This window comes from Lutra lutra, chromosome 5 (genome assembly GCF_902655055.1).
Source record: "Lutra lutra chromosome 5, mLutLut1.2, whole genome shotgun sequence".
NCBI lineage: Eukaryota > Metazoa > Chordata > Mammalia > Carnivora > Mustelidae > Lutra > Lutra lutra.
Window position 1 is genome coordinate 89,604,878 of NC_062282.1, and position 23,949 is coordinate 89,628,826.

Below are 23,949 nucleotides of genomic sequence, written 5' to 3' on the forward strand. Positions count from 1 at the left end.
GCTTTGTTCTTTATTCTCAGGTTTCATTTGGCTATTCAGGATGATGTGTGGTTCCATATAAACTTTAGGATCATTTTTTCTACTTCTGTAAAAAAGGCCTTTGGGATCATGAGGATTGCACTGAATCTATAGGTGGCATATATATATATGTGTGTGTGTGTGTGTGTGTGTGTATATACTTTCATATATATATACATATATATATGAAAGTATTTAGATCTTCACATTCGGATTTATATTTTTGAAAACTGAGCCTGACTGGTACTGTGAAAAAGAGGTGATTGTCCTTACCTAATTTTTTTATTATGTTCAATTAGCCAACGTATAGTACAGCATTAGGTTTTGATGTAGTGTTCAGTGATTGATTAGTTGCATATAACACCCAGTGCTCATTATCACACGTGCTCTCCTTAATACCCATTACCCACCTCCCATCTGTAACCCTCAGTTTTGTTCTCAGAGTATAGATGGCTTTTAGTATTGACATTTCAGCAATGTTTTTACAATTAATGAATGTAGATACTTATACATTTGTGTTTTCTTCAGTTTATTTCATCAGTGTCTTAGAGCTCTTTCAACTCTTTTTAAATTTATTCTTAAGTATTTTATTGTTTGGGGTGCTATTATAAATTTTATTTATTCAGATAATTTATTTATATGGGAACACTACTAATTTTTCTATGTTAACTTTATTGAGTCTGTTGTTTCGACCTAACAGATTTTGGCAGAGGCTTAGGATTTTCTTCTTGTGTGATTGCTATGGTTAGAACTTGCAGGACTCTGTTGAGTAAGATTGTGAGAGTGGGCCCTGTCATCTAGTTCCAGATCTAAAAGGAAAAACTTCCAATCTTTTACCACTGGGGATGATGATAGCTGTGGGCTTTGTCATTTGTGGCCTTTATTATGTTGAGATACATTCCTTCCTTGTCCTTATTTAAGTTGTTACCATGAAAGTGTATTGAATTTTATCAGATTTTTTTTTGCATCCATTGAGAGGATTCTTTTTCTTTCATTCTATTAATATGACATATCACATTGAATGATTTGCATATGTTAAACCATTCTCCCATTCCAGAGAGAAATCCCACTTGATCATGGTTAATGATTCTTTTAATGTTCAGTTAAATTCATTTGCTACTATTTTATTGAGTATTTTGCATGTATATACTAGAAGGATATTGACCTATAGCTTCCTTTTCTTGTAGGGTCATTCTTTGGCTTTTGATATCAAGGTAATGCTGGCCTCATGACATGAGTTTGGGGGTGTTACCTCTTTCTCAATTTTTTGGAGTTTGAGGAGGACTGCTCTTAATTATTCTTTAAACATTTGGTAAAATTCACCAATGAAGCCATCCAGTCTTGGGTTTTTCATTTGAGTCAGTAATCAAATATATCCAATTTCCTTTCTAGTAACTGGTATGTTCAGATTTTTGTTTTGTCCTGATTTAGTCACGGTAGTTTGTATGTTCCAAACAATTTTTCTCTTTCTTCTAGGTGGTCTAGTTTCTTGGTATAGAGTTGTTCACAGTAGACTCTTAACATTCTTTGTATTACTATGGTAGCAGCTGTCATGTCTTCATGTAGTTTAGAATGTTTTTGGTCTGGTTCCTCTACTTTTCCTTCATTAGTTTAGCTAAAGAGTTGTCAGTTACCTTCTTGTCAAAGAAGAGACTTTTAATTTTCTTAATTTGTTGTATTGTTTTCCTGACCTCTATTTCATTTAGTTCTCTTCTAATCTTTATTGCTCATCTTGGGCTTAGCTTCATTTGGGAGCTTCCTTGTATCTTAATGTATGCATTTACTGCAGTCCACTTCCCTTTATGACTGGGTTTAGTGCATTCCTTGTTACTTCCCCTTTAATTTTTTCTTGGATCCCTTGATGTTTTAGGAGAGGGTTGTTCAATTTCCACGTATTTATAATTTTTCTAGTTTCAATTTCTATTTTCCATTTCTATTCAGTTTCTATTTTCAATTTTTCTAGTTTTCTTTTTGTCACTGATTTCTAGTTTCATATCACTGAGGTCAAAAAAGATATTTATTATGATTTCAACCTAATTGAATTGGCTAAAATTCATTTTATGGCTTAATATTTGGTCTATATTAGAAAATACATCATGTTTGCTTATGAAGAGTGATCTGCTGTTAAGGTCTATTTGCTCTGTAGTATTCCAATCTGCTGGGTTCTTTTATTTATTTTTTTGACAGAGAGATCACAAGTAGACGGAGAGGCAGGCAGGCAGAGAGAGAGGGAAGCAGGCACCCTGCTGAGCAGAGAGCCCGATGCGGGACTCGATCCCAGGACCCTGAGACCATGACCTGAGCCGAAGGTAGCGGCTCAATACACTGAGCCACCCAGGTGCCCCTATTTTTTTTTTAAAGATGTATTTATTTTAAGGGGAAAAGGACAGAGGGAGAGAGAGAATCTCAAGCAGACTCCTTCTCAAGTGAGGAGCCCAGTGCAGGGCTCCATCCCATGACCATGAGCCAAAATCAAGAGTAAGATACTTAAACAACTGAGCCTCACAGGAGCCACTCCAGTTTGCTGCATTCTCATAAATTCTCTGGAGGAACTATCCATTGTTGAGACTAGAGTATTAAAGTCCCCAACTATTCTTATAGTGCTATTTATTTCTTCATGTAGCTCTATGCTCTATGTACTTAGATGCTCTGATGGTGGGTGCATAAATATTTATGACAGTTATCCCTTCTTGATGGAATGATGCTCTTATAGTAAGTAGAATGTTTATACATCTTCCTTGTCTCTTTTACCCTTTTAAGTTAAATTGCTGATGAGGTATAGATACCCCAGCCTGCTGTTTTTGGTAACCATTTGCTTGAAATAACTTTTTCCATCCCTTCATTCTCTATGTGTGCCTTTAAGACTAAAGTGAGTCTCTTAGAAGCAGCGTGTTCTTGGATTTTTATCCATTCAGCCATTTTATGTCTTTTAAAGAATTTAAGCCATTTAAATTTGAAGTAGTGAATGGTAGCAAAGACTTGCTATGGCCATTTTGTTTGTTGGTTTCTGGCTGTGGTATAGATCAATATTCTTTGTTATCCTGCTGTGTTTCAGTATTAGTATACCTGGGCTTCTTTACTATGTTCCTTTGTATAATTAATACAGGTTTCTTTCCTTGTGATTAACATAAGGCTTACATTAAGTATTGTAGTTTTAAGATACTATAAGCTGGAAATAATGTCAATAGCATTCCTAAACTTTATATTGCTTGTCCTCCCCCTCACATTGTGCCCTCACTCGGTTATTAATGTTACAATTTACATATTTTAATATTGTTTAACCAGGAGATTACTGTGGTTGTGCTTAGTTTTACATTTAACTTTGCAATGGGAGTTGTAAGTAAATTATGCACCACCATTATCATATTATAGAATCTAACTTTGTGTATTTGCCACTACCAGTGAGTTTTAAGCTAATTTCTTATGTTTTTATGATGTTAATTAGCATCCTTTACCAATCAAGAAACTCCTTTTGGCATTTAAGACAGGTTTAGTGTTGATTAAATCTGTTTTTGTTTCTTCAGGCATGTCTTTAGCCATTAGTGAGGGATACCTTTGCTGGATATAGAATTCTTGGTTGATAATTTTTTTCCTTTGAATATTTTAAATATATCATCATCTTCCCTTTTAGCCTGAAAAGTTTCTGTTGAGAAATAATAATTTTTGTTCCCTTGTCTGTAACTTCTCTCTCTTCTTCTGCAGTTGTAGTAATGAAGAGTTGTCTCAGTGTAGCCCTAGCAGGTTTAATCTATTTGGGGTTCTTTGGGCCTCCTGGATCTGGATGCCCATTTCTTACATTATCTGTCCCTTTCTCTTTTTCTTCTCCTGGAATTCTTATAATGCAGATACTATTTCTTTTGATTGTGCCAATTAAGTCCGGTAGGTATTCTTTTTTCCTTTTATTCCTCTGACTTGGTAATTTCAAATGTGTTGTCTTCTTGAATTTTGATTCAGCATGATTATGCTTTTGAAGTTCTTTGTTGAATTCTTACATGTGGTCACAGTGTTTTTCAACTTCAAGATTTCTGTGGATTTTGTAAGTGTTTTTATATCTTTGAACGTATTCTATTAATGCATTGTTGGGTGGTTCAATTTTACTTGTATATATGTGTGTGCTTTTTTTTTCCTGTTCAAAAACTTCTCTAAGACAACTATTCTGAATTTTTTTTTAAAGAGGAGTTTTTTTTTTTAAGACTTTATTTATTTATTTGACAGACAGAGATCACAGTTGGCAGAGAGGCAGGCAGAGAGAGAGAGAGGAGGAAGCAGGCTCCCTGCCGAGCAGAGAGCCCGATGCGGGGCTCGATCCCAGAACCCCGAGATCATGACCTAGAGCCGAAGGCAGAGGCCCAACCCACTGAGCCACCCAGGTGCCCCCTGAATTCTTTATATGACAGTTCGTAGATCTCCATTTCTTTAGGATTGATTATTGGAGCTTTTCACCTGTGAATCTGAGTAAGCAGTTTCTTCTTCCAGAGATACAGGTTCACTTTCACAGAGACCATTCTTTACCAGTCACATCAGTTGTGTTTTTGGACTTGTATGCTTATAATAACCCTGGGTTGATGGGGCATGCTATTCGGGTCTATGTGGGGGCAAGTTCACTGCCCCAGCTCTGAGGTAAGGATGTGTGCTTCTAAGTAAAGTTAGATAGGACTGCTACCTTGGTTCCCCGCTCCTGTGAAGCTGTATGATGAACTACACATTGACATGGGTTCTTTGGTCAGGCTTGCAAGACAGGACTGAGTACTATATTCAGGGTAGATAGCACAATGAATTAGTTTCTCTGCCGTGGCAGGGTGGAAGGGTGGGCCTACTTGGCTGCACAGCATATTGTTTGCAAGTCTGAATCAGGCAAGATTGTACACTGAATTCTTTGGCCAGATGTTGCCTCTCATTTGCTCTGCTCAGACGGAAAGCCATGGGCTGTGCTGTCTGTTCATGGTCCACCATAGGCACACCTGTTGGATGGTCTATGCAGTTTTCTTGTACTCTGGTTACATTTCTCAGTCAGGTGAGCTGAAGGTTGGAATGCATAGGGGTAGAAGGCCCATTATGAGAACTGGCTCCAAAGCCCCCAAGGCTTCATGTTGGGGTCTTGACTCAATCTGACCTGTGCCCCCTATTTCCAAGCCAGACAGGGCCTCCAGCTTTACTCAGCACAGGATTACCTCTGCCTATTTTACTTTTTGCTTAAGCATAATGGGGCAAAGCAGCTTCTAAGCTTTCTAAGCTCCCCTGCTTAGATGGGGCTGGCCAAGTTGCAAGACCCTCAAAGCTCTGTGATAACCTGGATCAGGCAGACCCCCAGGTTGCTTTGTTTCTTGGCCAGACTATGCTACCATATGTAGATGAGCAAAGCTCCTGGTGGGGACCGCTACTTGCATGCTTAAGGTGGAAACTCAGTCTAACAAGATGTGGGTGTCAGTGATTGAAGCTCGTCTTCCCTTCTCTGTCACAGTAAAAATCCCAGTGACTGAGCCATGCTTATTTTCCAAAAATTCCTATGGAGTAAGACAGGAGCAGAGGCTTCCCAGAAGCAATCTACCATGTTTATGCTGGCCTCTCTTTCCCCACTCAAAACACTGTAGGTTCAAGGAGACCTCAAGCATGGTACTGCATCAGCCTGAGGGAGGGACAGTGCAGTCCTGTGACTGTAATGTGAAGCTGCTCCTCTTAGCTCTCTAACGCAGACTCTGTTCATCTCTGTGGTGCAGGGGGTTGTTCAACCTCTTCCCTTTCTTTTAGAATTCTCCAAAGGCGTCTGTTCCATCCGTAATTGTTTGTTAGTTGTTCTCCTTATGCAAGGAGAGCAAAGTTCAGAAAGATCTATGTTGTCATCTTTGTTATTTCTAGAGTGACATCACTATTTTAAAGGTTAGGTCAAAATGTTAAAGGTTTACCAGTTTGGGGGCCAAACAGAATACATAGCAATCTCAAGAGGAAATTTGCAAGGACATGGATCAAGTCTCTACACTAGAGTGGGAGTACACAGGGGATGATTTGAATGTGTGTGTGGCGGTGGTATACATCTAGGAAGGGATGGCACCAGAGGGAGTTGGTAAGGTAGACTTCCTTCACAGAAAAGGATCAGTCATAGCACAGGCTACTGTCATTGTACTGCTGTCCTTTGCACTGCTGAAGCTAAACTTCTCCCACCTATGGAGAATGTTAAACTCATGTCTGTAGTGGGAAAGGCCAAAGACAAAACCTTCTCTACACCCACTGTGATTTGTCAAGATCATACAAACCCTTGCATAGATTCAGAATCCTGCTAAAGCAGAAGAAAGGTAACATCTGGTCAGGCCTGGCTAATGACAGGACTCAAAGACTAGAATATTTGAATACTTACTATAGCATCATGAACCTTTGGCTGAGTTCCTCTTCTTTTGTCCAGCTTTAGAAGGCTTTCTGGGACCCTTCTTGAGGCAGTATATCCAAATCCTTATTGATTGCTCTTCCTGAACTCTATCTGGAAAGCTAACCACCAGCTAATCCTGCTACACAGCGATCTGGACTCTGGGCCCAAATTTCACCCAGCTGGCAGCAGAATGACCTTTTTTGCCACTCTGGTTCATCCAGTTCCACAGAATTGCAATTAAGATCTGGACGCGAAAGGTCTTATTTAGGACTTTGAGAATAGAAACCTAAGCCCAAATTATAGACTTCTTAAATAATTAAATGAAAAGTATGATTTTAGGAGCTGCTTCCCCTTTACAGAAACAATAGCAATTCTTACTATTCTTTCAAAGTGAAGTTGAAGATGGTCCAAGTGTCCCAGATTCCATTTATGATTTTCCTGGGAGTGGAGAAAGAGACTTAATTTCCCAAAACATCTTTTGAAAACAAATGGCATTTCAGAACATAGAGTAGCCACTGCTATGTAGGAATACATTGTTTTCCAAAGAGCTGGGTCATTTTCCATTCCCATCAGTGGTGTTTGAAGATAGTGAATCCTTCACTTCTTAACTTTATAATGCGATCTTTTGAGCCCCCTTCACTCCTCTCCAATCCACCAGTCCCCTGTGTGTCTTGCAACCATGAATCTGTTCTTTGTATTTGAGAGGTTTTCTGTTGTTGTTTTAGATTCTACATACAAGTGAAATCATATGGTATTTGTCTTTCTCCATCAGCTTTAATTCACGTAGCATAATGCCCTTGAAGTCTATCCAGGTGTTGGCACAAATGGCAAAGATTTCATTCGTATTGTTGAATAGTATTCCACATTTGATTTTCCTTCCACAATACACATTTTCCTTTTCTTTATTTATACATAGGCACTTAACTATTATAAATAAGGTTGCACTAAACAAACATGGGGGTCCATTGGAGTTTCATTTTTCTTAGAAAATAGAAGTATAATTGCTGTATCTTTAAATTTTTGAGGAACCTCCATACTGTTTTCCATAGTGACTGCACCAGTTTACACCAGTGGTGCATAAGCATTCCCTTTTCTGGACTCCCTCACCAAAACTTTTTTGATATTATCTATTATGCGAAGTGAGAAGTGATATTATTGTGGGTTTTATTTGCATTTTTCTAATACCTACGGATGCTGATCCCCTTTATATTAATGTTTACCATTTATTTGTTTTCTTCAGAAAATTGTCTATTCAGATTCTCTTCCCATTCTTAAATAAGATTGTTTCCTTTTTTGCTATTGAATTGTAGGAGTTCTTGATACATTTTATATATTAACCCCTTGTTAAATCTAGGATTTGGGCATATTTTCTCCCATTTGGTAGGGCATTGTTTAATTTTGTTGGTGATTTCCTTCACTATGCAGAGGTTGTTTTAGTTTGAAATAGTCCCTCTAGTTTATTTTTTAGTTGCCTTTGCTTTTGAAGTCAGATTAAAAAAAAAAAAATCACCAAGATGGACACCAAGGAATTGATCACCTATGTTTTCTTCTGGAAGTTTTATGGTTTCAGATCTTACAGTCAAGTCTTTAACCCATTTTGAGTTTATTTTTGTATATGATGCAATTTAGTGGGCCAGTTGTAATCATTCATAGGAAGTTGGCCAATTTTCCCAGCACCATTTATTGCAGAGAAATCCCTTCCCACTGATGACAAATGAGCCAAGAATATACAATTGATCATATATGCGTGAATTTATTTCTGAGCTCTCCTGTTCCATTGACCTATTTGCCTGTTTTTATTCCTGTACCATACTGTTTTGATGACCATAGCTTTGTAATATGGTTTGAAATCAGGTAGCATGATACCTCAAGCTTTGTTCTTCTCAAGATTGCTTTGTGTATTCAGGGTCTTTTGTAGGTCCATGTAAATGTGAGGACTCTTGGTTACTTTTCTGTTAAAAGTGGCATTAGGATTTTGGTAGAGATTGCATTGAGAAGTATGGACATTTTAAGAATATTCTTCCAATTACGTGACCAAACAGTATCTTCTCATTTATTGTTCAAACACATTGATGAAGACAATGTTTTATAGTTTTCACCTCCTTAGTTAAAGTTATTCTTAGGTATTTTATTCTGTTGTCCGTGTTTCCTGAATTGCTCTATTTTGTTATTTATGTATAAAAATTCAACAGATTATCATGCAACTTTACTGAATTCACTGATTAGTCCTAAGAGGTTTTTGATGGAGTCTTTAGGATTTTCTACATGTTGTACATTGTCTTCTGCAAATAGTTTGATTTTTTCTTTTCATCTATGGATATCTTTTCTTTTTCTTGCCTTTTTGGTCTGGCAAGGACTTCTAATACTATGTTGAATAAAAGTGGTGGGAGAAAACATCTTTGTTCCTGATTTTAGAAGCAAAGCTTTCAGCTTTTCACCACTGAGTGTGATCTTACTTGTGGATTTGTCACATATGGCCTTTATGATGCTAAAGTACATTCCCTCAATACCTACCTTGTTGAGAGGTTTTATCATAAATTGATATTGAATTTTGTCCAGTGCTGCATTTGCATCTTCACAGAATGATTGTATGCTCTTTGTTCATGTGGCGTAGCACATGAACTGATTAATAGATGGTGAAACATTCTTGCCTCCTTGGAATAAAGCACTTGATTTTGGTGTAGAATTCTTTTTATGCATTGTTACTTCGTTTGCTGACATTGTCTTGAGGGGTTTGGGATTTATGTTCATTGAGGATATGGGCCTGCGATTTTCTTTTCTTCTGGTGTCCTCATTGTGATAGCAGAGTAATGCTGACCTCAAAGTTAGCTTGGAAGTATTTCCTTCTCTTGAATTTTTTGGAAGAGTTTAAAGAAGGACTGACATGAATTCTTCTTTTTAAAATTTGATAGAATCCACCAGTGAAGCCCTCGCCTTTGGGGCATTCTTTTTTGGGGAAGTTTTGATAACTGATACATTCTCTGTACTACTAATTGGTTTGTTCTTACGATTTCACCATTCTAGTTTTGTAGGTTCTATGTTTCTAGTATTTGCTCTATTTCTTTTTGTTATGGTGAGTTTAGCTACATGTCAGTTTTGTTTTCTATCTTCAACAGCTTTTAGTCTCTATTTATTTCTGCTCACACTGGTCTTCAGTTTTTCTTTTTCTTGTTCCCTGAGGAGTAAATCTGTTACAGAGTTTTTGTTTCTTCATGTAGGTATTTATCAATATGGAAAAATTTATAATTTGGGTTAAAGAGATACACATAATGTTTACCATGTTTAAGCATATAGGTGAACAAGTACATTCACTTTGCTATGCAACCGGTCTCAAGAATTCCTTTTATTTTGCAAAATGGAAACTCTGTTATCTCTTTTTCCCTCCCTGACAGCCTCTGGCTCCCACCATTCCACTTTCCGTATCTGTGAAATTGACTATTCTATGTACTTCACAAGTGAAATCATACAGTATTTGTCTTTTGGGGACTGGTTTATATCCTAGGAGATACTGTCGAGGTTTGTCCATTTGGCAGATGTATCAATTTCCTTTTATACCTGAGTAATGCATTTTACTATGTCTATACCACATTTTGTTAATCTACTCATCAGTCAATGGCTCTTTGCATTGCATTCTATCTCGTGAATCATGAGGCTACGAACATGGGTGTACAAAGAATATTGAACCTTAACCCTTTGTGTGCATAAAGAACCTTCCAAGGAGCTCTGAAATGCATATTTAGGCCTTGCCCCCGCTTGTGATTCCAGTTTAGTATGTCTGGGGTGGAGTTTAGAAGTATGTAACCCATTCAGGTTATGCAGATACAAATAACCGTCCAATGTCGTAATGTCAGGCTGTAGGATTACAACTCTTGGGCGCTTGAGTGTAATCTGATTTGCATCACCATGCTCTACTGCCCCCTTTAACAAGATATATAGTAGGGAGAACACAAGTTTAATTTTGGCTTTTTTCCCTTCTTCAGCCCATTTTTCCATACAAAATATTTCCCAGTTTATGTGTAATCCCTCACTGTCAAGTGGAACTGAAGCATAAGGTCACACATGAAGTCCAGTGGTGCCTATAATAACCTTTGGAAAGGGCAGGAACAATCGTTTGGAATCAGGCACGAAAAGACATGAACCAGAGATGTACTGGAGTGTAGCGCAAGACTCATCCAAGTTGGGAACAAGTTGGAAATTAGAAAGGTTTTGATGAGGGAAGAAAGAGAAATGACAGTCAGAGGATGTGAATTCATTATGAATACTGGCTGATGAAGTTTAAGGGACAGGTGTTGAAGCCTGGAAGCTAAATCAGTAAGCTATTTATCAGATTTCTGTGAGCCTTCACGGTCAGCTTGCTGTGTAACCTTGGGCTACTTATTTAAACTCCAGAACCACACTATCCTACCTAGTAAATTAAAAATGGTCTTACATGTTAGTAAGAAAAACTGGTTCAAGATTTCTAAGAATAAGGTCACCTTGCTGTAGTTGAAATTAAAATACTGGGAGGGGATGGCCCTGAAAATCCAACAAAGAAGAATAAAGGGTGAGGTGTTGGAATCTGTTGTTATGATTTAGGCCATGGGCTTTATACATCCGTGAGGTATAGCGTGAGTGGCTTCACAAAGACTTGATTATGAGTCAACTGGATAGTGGATCACTTACGGCACTGTAAACCTAGATCTGCCCTGAATCCAAACAACTTGATGCTACAATAATCATTTCCAGAAACTTTTATATCTATAATACAGTGTAGAGATGGAGGCAAAGCTAGTTTTATTACAATGCTGTATCGAGCATGTCTATGAGCACCATTTTTCCAATACTATTTGATCTCCTCATATCTTGGTGTCACATTAAAACTTTTTCATTGTATTTGTTACAGTTGTCTGTGAACATGATCTTCGATGTAAATAACTAGCTCATTTGGGGCCTTCTCTCAAATGAAGTCATGCATAAGTAGGTCTTCTTTCCCATGCTGATACAGGCCAAAAGATAGGCTTCTTGCATGAAACAGTCAACTTGTGAATGCAAAATCTTGACAGAAGTTAAAAGTGCTACTCCAGTGAATACACGGATGATAAGAAAATTCAAACAGCTTATTGCTGATAGGGAAAAACTTTTAGTGGTCTGGAGGGAAGATCAAACCAGCCACAACATTCCATTAGGCCAAAGCATAATTGAGAATGAAGCTGCAGAAGCAAAAGTCAAAAACCAACTTCAACTAGCTTCTGGCTTCAAGGGAAGAAGCCATCTCCATAATGGAAAAGTGCTCATTTACCATTTCAAAAGTCTAAGGGACCTTAAAAGTTATACTGTGTATAGTCTGCCTATGCTCCAGGAACAGCACCACCTCGATGATGGCAGATCTGCTCACAAAATGGTGTAGGGAGTATTTTAAGCCCCTGTTGAGAGCTACTGCTCAGAAAAAAAATTTCCTTTCAGGACATTATTGCTTATGTACAATATTGCTTATGACAATGTACCTGGTCATCCAAGAACTCTGTTGAAGATGTGCCACAAAATGAATGTTGTTTTCATGTCTCCTAACCATCAAGGAGTCACTGATATTTTCAAGCTTCCTACATTGGAAGGTTACACCTTCCATAGATAGTGATTCCTCCAATGGATCTGGGCACAGGAATTGACAACATTCTGAAAAGGATACAGCATTTTAGATACCACTAAAAACATTGGTGATTCGGGGGAAGAGATCAGAATAGAGTATCAACCTTAAGAGGAGTTTGCAAGAAGTTTATTACTCTCCTCATGGAGGACTTTGGGCTCAGGACTACAGTGGAGGAAGTAACCATGGAGATTTGTATAATAGCAAAAGAACAACGATTAGAAGAGGAGCCTGAAGATATGACTGAATTTTGCAATCTCGTGGTCAAACTTGAAGAGGAGTTGCTTCTTAGGGATGAGCAAAGAAAGGGGTTTGAAGTGAAATCTGTTCCTACTGAGGATACTGTTAAGATTGTTACACTGTAAGCCCATTGTTGTCATTTCAACCAACTGTGTTTATAAAGCTGTGATAGGGCTTGAGAGCATGGACTCCAATTGTGAAAAAAAGTGCTACAGGTAAAATGCTTTCAAACAGCATCTCATGCTATAGAGAAATTGTTCCGGAACGGAAGAGTCCACTGATAATGCAGACCTCATTGTTGTCTTAAGAAATTGTCAGCCACCCCATTTCTCAGCATCCATCAACGTTGCAAAAAGATGAATACTCACTGTAAGTTCAGATGGTTAACAATTTTAAGCAATACAGTGTTTCTTAATTTAGTTATGTGCTTTTTTTTTTTTTTTTTTTGAGACTTAGATACACTGGGGAAACCCCAAAATTCACTTTGGTGAGGCAGTCTGCCAATGCAGCTGGCCTGATGGCCACCTTGATATCATTAAGAAAAGGTGTTTTTCTCAGTCATTATTACATCTGTTTGTTTTCTAATTACTTAAATGATAAAAGTTTATGATATATAGTGCAGTTTTAATTAGCATAGAACTTAAAATTCAGCTGGAATCCAATAACTGCTTACTTCTGTAGGTATCTGGAGGAGCAAGGGAGTAGCCAGTATGGTAGCTCAAAGCCAGCCGAGCAAAAAAGATGTTTGGGCTAAACTACTTGACAATCTTGTGCCTCCTTTGCCTAACGGGGGAAGTTTGTCAGTACTAGCACCACCTCCTGGATAAAATGAGTTACAGTATATTAAGGGCTTTGAAGAGTACCTGTTATATGCTAACCATTCAACTGTGTGTTTACTATTACTAGTATTATCAGAGCAGCATCTGGTTTGCTGGGAACCTGTACATACATTTTCTCATTTGAGCCTCGTGATAGCTCTCTCTGTAAATGAAGTAAGGCACATGTCATAAATAACGGGACACTAAAAACATGACTTGGTAGTAGACTTAGATTTCGTATCTTCCAACTGATAATCCATCTTGCTTCCATACCATGGCACCCTCTTCTATTCGAAACTCTTCTAAGCCCCTGAGAGCACTCTGGCCCTTGGGATAGAGATCATTTTACTGACCTGAAGCTGTACACCAGCAGCAAAGTGTGTCCAAAAGCCCAGGTTTAAGGAATCCCATCTGACAAAAGCTTACCTGGGTTATGGTTTCATCACGATGGCCAAATCTTTTATGATACCTTCAAGTTCAGTGCCTTCTCCAATAGCACTAGGAAGAAAACGAAGTGTTAGCAGAAGAGATGAGAGAATTGAATCTGGACATGATTGGGCCTTTGTGCCCAATTAGCGGATGTCTTTTCTCTTAAGTCTTACTCAGGGATCTTAACTAATGCAGTAGGGTCTTAGTATCTTGGGACTTAAAGAATCCTTCACTTAGCACTGGGAAAAACCCCAATAAAATCAAGTAGTTCTAACATCTTTGCAATAAGGATATTGTTTAGATCCACAGCTGAGTTCTCCAAAATCTGGATCAAATTGTTGTAAGACAAATGACAGAGCTCTGTAGACTGTAAAAACATTAGGAAAGAGAATTATATTTGTGTTTTCTGCTAAGAAATCCAGAATTTTTCAGAGCTATAATGAAAGCAAACTACAAGCCAAAGGGGGTTCTGAATTATCCAGCAGAATTTTACAGTCCCACTCATGCTCCTTTAACTCCAACCCTACAATTGTTAAAACACAAGGGAATAATAGAATACACACTAGCTAATGGAATTCAAGCTCAAATATAGTCCTCTAACTACTCATCTGTCATAACTAAATTAGAAATTTAACTCCAGAGAACTACTAATTTTAAATAATACTGAGGATGACCAACAAAGTATTTCTGGGTTATCAGAGGGTTTAGACATGAATGTAAAATATGAGTCTGTTTTTTCTTTCCCTTGGGTCCCAAGAGCTGAGATGAAATCACATGATTAAATCATTCTGAATCCATGTGGCTCCTCTGAGATAGGGCCAGATGTAACCAGAAGGATTTATAGGGCGTAAAATTCAGAATGGATTAGGAAAGCGTTTTTGTGTCCTGCCCAGCACATCCTAAATCAAAGTCCCCTGAATGGACTGGGAGGTTGTCATGGCAACTAACTGGCAAGCTGAGCCCGTGAAATGTGAAGGCAAACAATAGTGATAAGACTGTGTGCAGAACAGCAGCCTGAATCTGCTTCTGCCCAGGTACAGGGATGGGGAGAAGTGTGCAACTGTGACCACCTCTTCTGTACCTTCTTACAATTCTGGCAGCGCCTTTGATATATATCAGGTGTCTTTTTCCAGATGCCAGTAAAAACACTGCTGCTGATAGAGCATAGAATAGAGAATAGAAGCCCCAGAAAAATATGCACCAAAGCCACGGAGAGCTGTTCAACTAACAGGACACACAATTTTCCAAACAGAGGTTGAAGCACATTTAAGGTTAATCCACTGACTCTTTAGTGCCACCTTGTGTCCAGTTCGGTACGGAAACATTCCCAAAAGCTCACCATGGATCTGCGGTGGGGCATCAGGCTCAGGAGTGTGGTGAGGCAGTCCGTAGTCCCTTTTGCAGCAGAACATACAGATGAAGTCTGTATGGACATGCCCATGGACAATTATGACGAATCTGAAAAGGGATAAGGAAAATATGCCCAATTACACATCTTAAAAAAAATTCCAAGAAGCTTCCTGGTGGCTCAGAGCTGGAGGAAAGGAGGGCAAAGACAGACTCAGGGTGGAGGATTTTACTAATAAGCTTTTGTGGAGAGATTTGGTGGTGGTGGTTCATTCAATTCATAAATAAATTGACAGGGAAAAAATCAAATGTCACTGTAGCTGTGAACAAAAGACTTGGTAGCAAGATGACAGCATTTGTTCAAATCGCATCTTAGGTCCACATCTTCTGTCTGCCCCAACCCCCAGGGAAAAAACCATCATCAAGTCCCATTTACTTTCAGCAGAAGTGTAAAATCACCAAGCTGTCTTTCTCCCTGTTTCTTCCAGGGTTTGAATTTTTTGAAACAAGTGCCAAGGATAACATTAATGTCAAGCAGACGTTTGAGCGTCTTGTGGATATCATCTGCGACAAAATGTCCGAGAGTTTGGAGACGGATCCAGCCATCACTGCCGCCAAGCAGAACACAAGACTCAAGGAGAGCCCTCCTCCGCCACAGCCCAACTGTGGCTGTTAATGCCCCCCCCCCAACACACACACACACACACAGGCAGCTGGAGGGGGCCCATCACCAACCAACAGCGTTTATAAATGGTCGATTAACCTTCATTTCTACTGCCTAGTAATTATTTGAGGGAAATCTTGTGATGTCAATGGCTCATACACGCATTCAATTCGTGGAAGATTTCCCATGTTAATATGTGGCAAATATGTGATCTCGAATTTGTAAGGACTGTCCATCTATAAACATCTGATATTTGCATGTAATTTGTTACTCGTCTCTGTAGGCTCATTTTGTTTCAGATTTCTTCTCAAAATTAAGCTACTGCTGGGACCTCAGACTGTAATTTCACTACCACTGAATTTTGTGCCTCGGGTTCAAATTTGCGATTCACTTGTAAGGATGATAACCAAGGAATTGCTTGTATGGGGCTGGGGGAGGGCGGGTAAGAGGAGATCTCAGGAGACCATCATGGGTCCAGTCAGTTTAACTGTTCCGGAAATGTGTCTGGTTTTCAGTCTTAGTAATAACTGAGGAGACCACTGACTATAAAGAAATAGGAATACTGTATTTGAAACCCTTGCAAATTTTCTTAGAGATTAAATCTAGTTCCGGTTTAATCCACCTTCTTAATTTAGTTATGTACGTAAACAGTGACCCTAATGCAGGGCTCTTGGTGCCACTACTTCTGCCCAATGTTTGGAATATTTGAGGACACAGACAGACTGACAGGCATCAGCTCAAGGCATTACATAAGAAGGCTTTAAACCAAGAAGAGTAGGAATGGCTGCAGACTTCTCAAAGGACTGACTTTCCCCATTCCTTAGTAACTCACTCCCACTATACACACACCATGCCCACCCACTTTCTGGAACCATCACTCAAGCATGGAATAGAGATGAATTTGAAGTTTGTTAGAGCCCCTCTTCCTGTGGGATAGACACTTGCTTCCACAACCAGTGCCTTCTGTTCACCCCTCACCTTACTTCTTTTACTCAGTAGATTAATTTTTAAAAATCCCAATGGCTCTAAAGTTGAGGAAAAGAATTTTTATCGGTAGTCTTTTTCAATCCCATTGTTCCCAATTATAAAGCATCTCCGTCTGCATTCTGTAAGTTTTACAGGTGCTTACCTTACTGAGAGAACACTCTTTAGAGTTAAGAAAAGTTGAACCAACACTTTAGGACACCAGAAGCAATTGAGTGGGGGCAGGGGGAGAAAACCATTCGAATACCCTCATTTTTTCTCCCAGATTTTCTAAGACCATCTGAGAATAACAAGCCCCCAAATCTCACCAGTTGTTCTAATTGAGCTGCTGAAGGAAACTGGCATCCTTAACCGTGCAGTATACTAGACTTGAAGAAGGCAACAGGCGCAGACTGGTGGATTTAGGACAGTTCCATTAGGGTGATTTTCTTGTTGCCCTGCATTGGTGGTTATGTTCAAGATTTTTTTCCTCTTTCCATAACTAGACACAGTTCCTGGGAAAGTTCTGGGTATAAGTCTCGGGAGCAAGGTTACTGGTAGCTAAGTGTGTTGTTGGATAATAACCATCTCCAGGTCAAGGAACTAGGTCGTATACATTATTACTAAGTTAGATGAAACTTACAGAAGAGTACATGCGAGACGTTTTCAACAAACCCAGGTCATTTCTTACCTTGAGTTTAAGACCCATGCATTTGTAATCAGTCTCCACTTTGGTACCCTGCAAGGCAAGCCCAAGAATGTTTTACATTTTAATAGACCAATGAACTTCAAAAATCTGCAGAACTCTCAGTGAAGGGCAGGACAAAGCAAGGGTGTCAAACAAAGCAGACCGGTTTGCAACAGAAGCCTATTTGCATGACAAAACAGTATTTCTGTAACCACCTCAGAATGTGGGCAGGGTCAAAGTCAAAGTTGTTAAAACTCACTTGTGTAATCTTGTATGAAACCGTGAGGCCAAGAAAACTTTCCTGGCCTTTGAGTCCCATTCCCATGTATGCTTGTAGATGTCAAGGACTTAAGTAAGATGTTCAGAGGGCTCTTACAAGCCCCTTCCTCTATGGAGTATTGTATAGGGGCAAGCAAAATCAAGGTGAGAAGAGTGGAAGGTCAAGAGGTGTGTTTTACTTTTGTGTAAACCCCTTCTCTGAAAACATCATTGCAAATGACATTAATTGGTTCTATGACCAAAAAACAAAGTCAGAAGCCTATGTCACATGTAGGTGTCAGGCATGCCTACGCTGAACTACTTTAATCCCAGTCAGGGAAGCATGAGGGCAAGTGTCAAAGCCAAAGAACTTTGGATACTTTCCATTTTCCAGCCCTCCGTGGAAGTGGATGAAACTTCCTAGTTCATTCTCTGTTCCAAAGCTCCCACACTGGTGTGAATTTCACTGAGAAGTTTCCAGAATGGATTGTCACAGAGCTCAGGTAAATGCACACCTACAGTCCTGCTATACAGCTTGTGGGAAGAGAAAACTCTCTATTCCTCATTTCATGAAGAGATTTTAGTTTTAAAATTAAATTTTTGTTGTAAGAGGTAAAGCCACAGTGTGGTTTTCTTGTCATCAAACTATTAAAAACTTGTAGCTATGTAACTGCAAGATTTTTTAGCCTTTTTGCACCAACACACACACACACACACACACTTAACCTCCTACATTGTCTCCAACTCCCACTACAGCCTAAATAATCACAAGTCATTTTTACCAACGGCCTAACTACATTTGTATTTTAAAGGTGAAGATACCTTAAAGTACATGCTTGTGTAAATGTGTATACTTTTAACACCCATCTTCTATTGTATGATTCAATTATTTTTCAAGAATAAATTTCTCTGCTGCCCACCTTCTCACCACCCTCACCCCTGCAATTTTTTAGAGACAAACCCTGATTTTTGAGCAAATACACCAAGAGCTTTGGTGTTGGTACCTTCCTTTCCATTGTTCATGCAATTGAAAACCTAGACTGGAAAATTCTGCATGTATATAGCGACCATCAGAGTGGTTGGGCATTTGGTGTTGGGGAATGTGAATGGATATAGAAGGTGCATGACCTTTCTGAAGTACTAAGATGGCAGTTTAAGTGCCACATCCCATGGTTCGGGAACCCAAGAATAATTGCGGTAGCTCAGTTCATTGCTGCCGCCCTCTCCTCCTCCCTCTCCCTCCCCAGAACAACTTCTACTGCCTTGGTGAACCTGTCAGTAGATTCTAAGAGTTCCCGCTGAGGTTCACTTCAAGTCAGTATCCCTATGCTGCCTGGTAACTGAGTGCTAAGATTGTAATCTCTCAGGTGAGCGATGATGCCTTTAGTGATGCCTTCAGTCATAGCAGAAAACTGCAGCATCATTATGATAAATGTGAAGCATAAATTCTAAAAATTATAACCAAACATCTCCAAAACCCCTATCTACCCAAACACATACTGAGTATAGACACTGCACCTACTTCACTCTTATCCAGATGAGTTCCAGTCCTTTTGTTGAGCACATGACTCCTTTTTCCAGGGAACAATTCAAACTAATTCTATGTCTATGGTGAACGCAGACTTTCACGTATTTTTTAATGTAAAATATTCCATTATCAACTGAACTTCCATAAAGCGACCTGAGTTTCCAAGTGTGGTAGTATGTTCCCAGAGGCTCATCATGATGGGCTCGGGTTGCTATGTATCTTAGTGCACAGGGAGAATGTTCTTGCCTCCTGAGGCTGACCAGGTAGCATTTGTCAGACTGTATTTAAAATGTCTCCAGACTCTACCAAGCTCTCTCAAGGCTGAGGTAACCGCTGCAGATGAAAAACTGTGAGCTAAATCTGACCGTGTAGTCAGGACTAAAACCCTTTCCAGACCAAAAAGTGTTAAACATTTGCATCTACTGTTGGAATGCTCAACCAGATGTTGTTGGTGAGGAATACTTAGGAGGTGGCCTTTTTTTGTCTGAAGGTTCCTCTCTCTATAACTTAGGGACATTGCATGACTGGTAATTCAAACCTTCTGTTCCTTTGTGTGTATGCTCACCCAGTGTGCTAGGTCAGGGTAGCATGTGAGCCACTTGACCCTCGTGGCCTTTCTCATCGCCACTCCCCCCACCCCGGCCAGAAGATGCCACCTCCACAGCACAGTTTCATTTTGCCCATTTGTGTCGACTACCTGCACTTGCGTGGTTTCCTAGTAAGTTGGGGAAGTCCTTCCACTGAGCTGAACCAGTAGGGTCAGCTTTCTGGATGCTTTGTATTTAAAGTCATTTTTTGACCAAAGCCCCTTAAAGACATAAACCTGTTTCTTATTCGGGAAGGAATTGGGACAAATTGGATCAAAGACAAAGTTTATGATGACCCAAAACAAAACAAAACCTGTTCTCCCTATAATGTACCTACAGGGCTCCAGATTCTAGAAATACAGGAAATACAGTATCCCCTAAGAGGGCAGCAACAAGGTTCAGGGAATTTATCTAAAATATATGTACCTATTGTTATTGCTATTTCATGAATAAATGTAGTTTGTCTGAAAGACCTTTACAGAAATGCTTGACACTCCAGCTAACAAATAATTCCTTTTGGTAGATTTAAATATTTACACTTGGGCCACCTACACACACACACACCCCTCTTTTTAGGAAGGGAAATTTTCATATATGGTGCTTTCTCAGCGCCAGGGAAAAAGGAGCTTTTGCTGTGTGCCAACTGTAACTCATATTTTGTTTAAAAAGATCTACAAAATAGATGCTTTACACTGATTTGTATGTTTGCACACATGATTTTCATCAAAAATAGAGAAAAATGCATTTTGCTAATGTTCTAGACAAAAAAAAAAGTTCAAAACCTCTCTCAGAACACCAATCCGGGAGACCAACTGAACTTTCCAGTTATGGTTCTCTTTTCCACTTCCTGATACTATTTTTCATTATAGTTTTTAAAGCAGTTTCCTCTCACTGAACGACAGGACTAAGAACAGGAGATGAGACTCAAAATTTCACCATTTACCTGCCATCAGTACCATTGTTGGTGGAGTTTCCACCAGTCATTATCTGCTGAAGTGAGGTTGGGGGTTTACCTTTGTATTTTCATTCACCTGTGTTCGTACTTTCCTTCATAGTGGACAACTGAGAGTTGGCTATGGGTTTTTATTATTATTATTATTATTATTATTATTATTGGCCATATTTCCATATTCACATTTGGGGCTAGGGATTGCTTAGGTTCATGAATGCTGTTCTTAAGGGCACAAATGGAACATGAGCCACACAGGCACCTAGCCTTTCAGGGACGTGAGCGTGACATACACCTGTCTAGTGGTTCCATGCTCCTCATACAAGTGAAACTGGGGATTGTTTGCTGTGTCAGTAGGATGGTTTTCCCTGCGTTGTTTCATCAGCCCTAGGATGTATGCTAAATGAAAACTTCCTGTAATTCCTGTTAATATATTGTTGATGTCAGACGTGATGTGATACCGTTGGACTGTCCAAATGTACAACTATTTAATGGTGTTTGTGGAACTGAAATGTCTTAAATGTTGCATGAAAATATGTTATAAAAATAGACTTGTTTTCTATTTTTCAACACCTCATAATTGAGGGTTCATGGGCCAATAAGTGCAATATTTAATGACTTACTCAGTGTATATAAACTAGCGTGAAAGTGAATTATAATGAATGTGTGAGATGCTTTGATGGCTGTGTAACTTATTCAAATTATTTCTTGTAGCTGTATTTGTCTAGTGGTGCAATTTATACAGTAAATACCTTATTGGTGTCATGTGAAACTCCTCCGTGCCTATTTCAAAGTAATTTTTTTCCTATAAAACCAAACATTTAGTATCAGCAAATATATGTCAATTTTGCGCTTTAGAATTGTGGATTTTGTTTTTAAGACAGAATGGGTGTTCATTTATTTTATATAGGCATTCCTTTCTTAAATCCAGAAATCTCTTAAAAGAAGCTAATTTAGATACCTAAGAAAAAATATGCACATAAGGTAAAGTCCTATTTATTCTTCTCAGAAATGCTGATCTCATGTTCAAAGATTTTTTCTTCTTGCATTTGTGTGTTTATTTTGTTGTTCAGCCTTGTATTTTGTTTGCAAAGTGAACATTGTCAACCCTGGGGATTCTAAAATATTGATGTCTTTTTAAGTTGTAGTTAATGTTATATTCACTTTCAATTCTCAATTGTCCACACTGGTGATATAGGAGAAACAAAAGTCAGAATTCTTAAGTTGCTTTGGTATTTCGACAGAAACTCCTAAACTCATCCTCAAACCCCCTTGGTTAATCTTGTAATTGGTGGCCTAGGACTTAAGTGAGATGCAAAATTAAAAAAAAAAAAAAATAGGCCTGGGTGCTGGATTACTAAAAACTCCTTAAGTGTTTGTTTATATGAAATTTGAAGTGGGTCATCTACCTTAAATTCCTATCTGCCATTTTAACTTTAAAAGTAAAGCACTCATTTTAATACTGTGCTTTGCCTTTTCATTTAGTTAGCAGAGTAAATCATGATACCTTTAGGAAGAAAAGTTATGACTTGTTCACTTGGTTTTAGATAACTTTGGCCATCTGTACATCATAAGAAGCCTTCCACTCTTTCTACAGCAGTGGCCTGAAACTGACAGGTGAGGCTGTGCCAATCATATTAAATGGCTTTGGGCTACCATCAGTATTGTGTGGCCCTATTTTAAATATGATAGCATGAAATTTGTACTCAGCTCTCACACTGACTGAAAAAAGTCATGTGAATGTGGGAGAAGCAGGGAGATTACGGATGACTTTGTGCCAAATTAAAAAAAAAAAAGATAAATGTAAGCATGTAGCCAACATTAGAATAATAATTTAAGAGCGTGTTTAAATGTTTAGTTAGTCATCACCATTACTGAATACCAAGAGCTCAGTGCTGTGGGAATCAAACAGGGAAGAGTTATGGTTCCTACCCTAATAAACTGAAGAAGGAGCGGCGGGGGGAGGGGGGGGGATAACACGATATTACGCAAATGCTAAATTACATACGGATATAGGAGCATAGAAAATGAGGGACCTCTAACAACTGGAACACTCAAGAATGTGATCCCAGCAAAAATTTGATAATGAGATTTTGCCAGACAATAAATGGGAAAGGTCACATTATGTTCCCTGTGAATGAAAAGGTGACAGTGGGGGCAGCTAAAGATCCTTGTTTTTCTGTAAAGAGCCCAGCTGGCTCTATCAAATCCAACAGATTACCCCCTGGGCTCTCTGGCTTTTGTCCCCGTGAAGAAGACAAGCTGCAACATTGACATAATCCTCTGTGCTGAGCAGCCCCAGACTGCACAACAGAACACAACTGGCTTTAAAGTCACATTAGAACAGCTGATTTAGACATCTTGCCCATGCGCCAAACCATGAAACATTGTATAATCCAATGTCAACCAGAAAGATGTATGCCCAGAGATTTTCCTGGAGTTCCATGTTTCCCATCAAGGGTCTTGGGAAATGCACAGGTGAAGACCTGCCTTTGTAACCGGGCACTTTCTGGCTCCTCAGTGACTATACTGGGGAGCTCTTCTTCAGAAACTCTTGAGTAACAGCTTAGTGTTTTCCTATAGTGATTGTGACATTTAGTTGAAAACTAACAGCTGCACAGCAAATATTGTGACTCTTTATGTTTCCACAGGAGCTCTTGTCTGGGTTTAAAGCTACAAAGTATTCACATTGTGAAGTTTTCTTTATTGAAATTAATTGTGTAAAAACAGTATGTGCTCTATTAGGTATTAAGTTTATATGTGAATTATATATAGAAAGTGGTTTTTGTTCTTTGGGTTTACTCTGGTTTTATTTTTTGGAGATTACAATAAATATCTAAGAGACTATATTCATGAATTTCTCAGCCTTAGTCTGATGAATTTTTTCATTTCCTTTCAATTGTTATTATGGTCCCAGGATGCCTGTTTCCATTTCTCATTACCTTCCTCTCCTGTAATCCTAGGGACAATGATGAGCTTGAACTGAAGAATGCCAACACATTTTTATTTTAGCCTATGGTTTTCTAATGTGGATTTGGATTTAGGCATTTGAGTTAATTCTAATATATGCCATCTTTGAAGGTAAGTACTGTTTAGTACATGAATGACTGCATTCCAGAATCATAAAACTGCTGGTTGTAGAAACAAGAGTAGCTATCAGCGTCTTCAAAAGTCACCTTTTCTACATGGTCACTATTTACCCTGCATCTGGAGTTCAGGGTCCAGTGATCATATGGGTATCCTACTAGCACAGTCTAGGAACACCATGTGTATGGGATGTATAAATAGTGTGGGTCTGTTTAATGTGTGGCGCATGGTATAGGAATGCTTCAGACGCTGTGCAGTCTTGCCTTGGTCTTGGACCTTGGGGCATGCGGAAGCATCCTGCCATCAATCGATTTGCAGCACAGCAGATCTAGTAATTTCAAGATCTCTTAGTGATCTAATTGTGCTATTAACTCTCTTTCTGGATATTT

The 23,949-nt window shown here is 38.9% G+C and overlaps 1 protein-coding gene across 3 annotated transcripts in view; it reads left to right on the forward strand.

Moving 5' to 3' along the window:
• The window catches only part of RAB3C (RAB3C, member RAS oncogene family), a 645,683-nt gene extending 623,895 nt beyond the window's left edge, over window positions 1–21,788 (forward strand). For all 3 annotated transcript variants that reach the window (XM_047729420.1, XM_047729422.1, XM_047729421.1), the window contains one exon: window positions 15,325–21,788. In XM_047729420.1, the coding sequence (XP_047585376.1) occupies window positions 15,325–15,512 (188 nt within the window). In that variant the 3' untranslated portion in view covers window positions 15,513–21,788. The remainder of the gene's footprint in view (window positions 1–15,324) is intronic.
• Window positions 21,789–23,949: the final 2,161 nt, after the last annotated feature.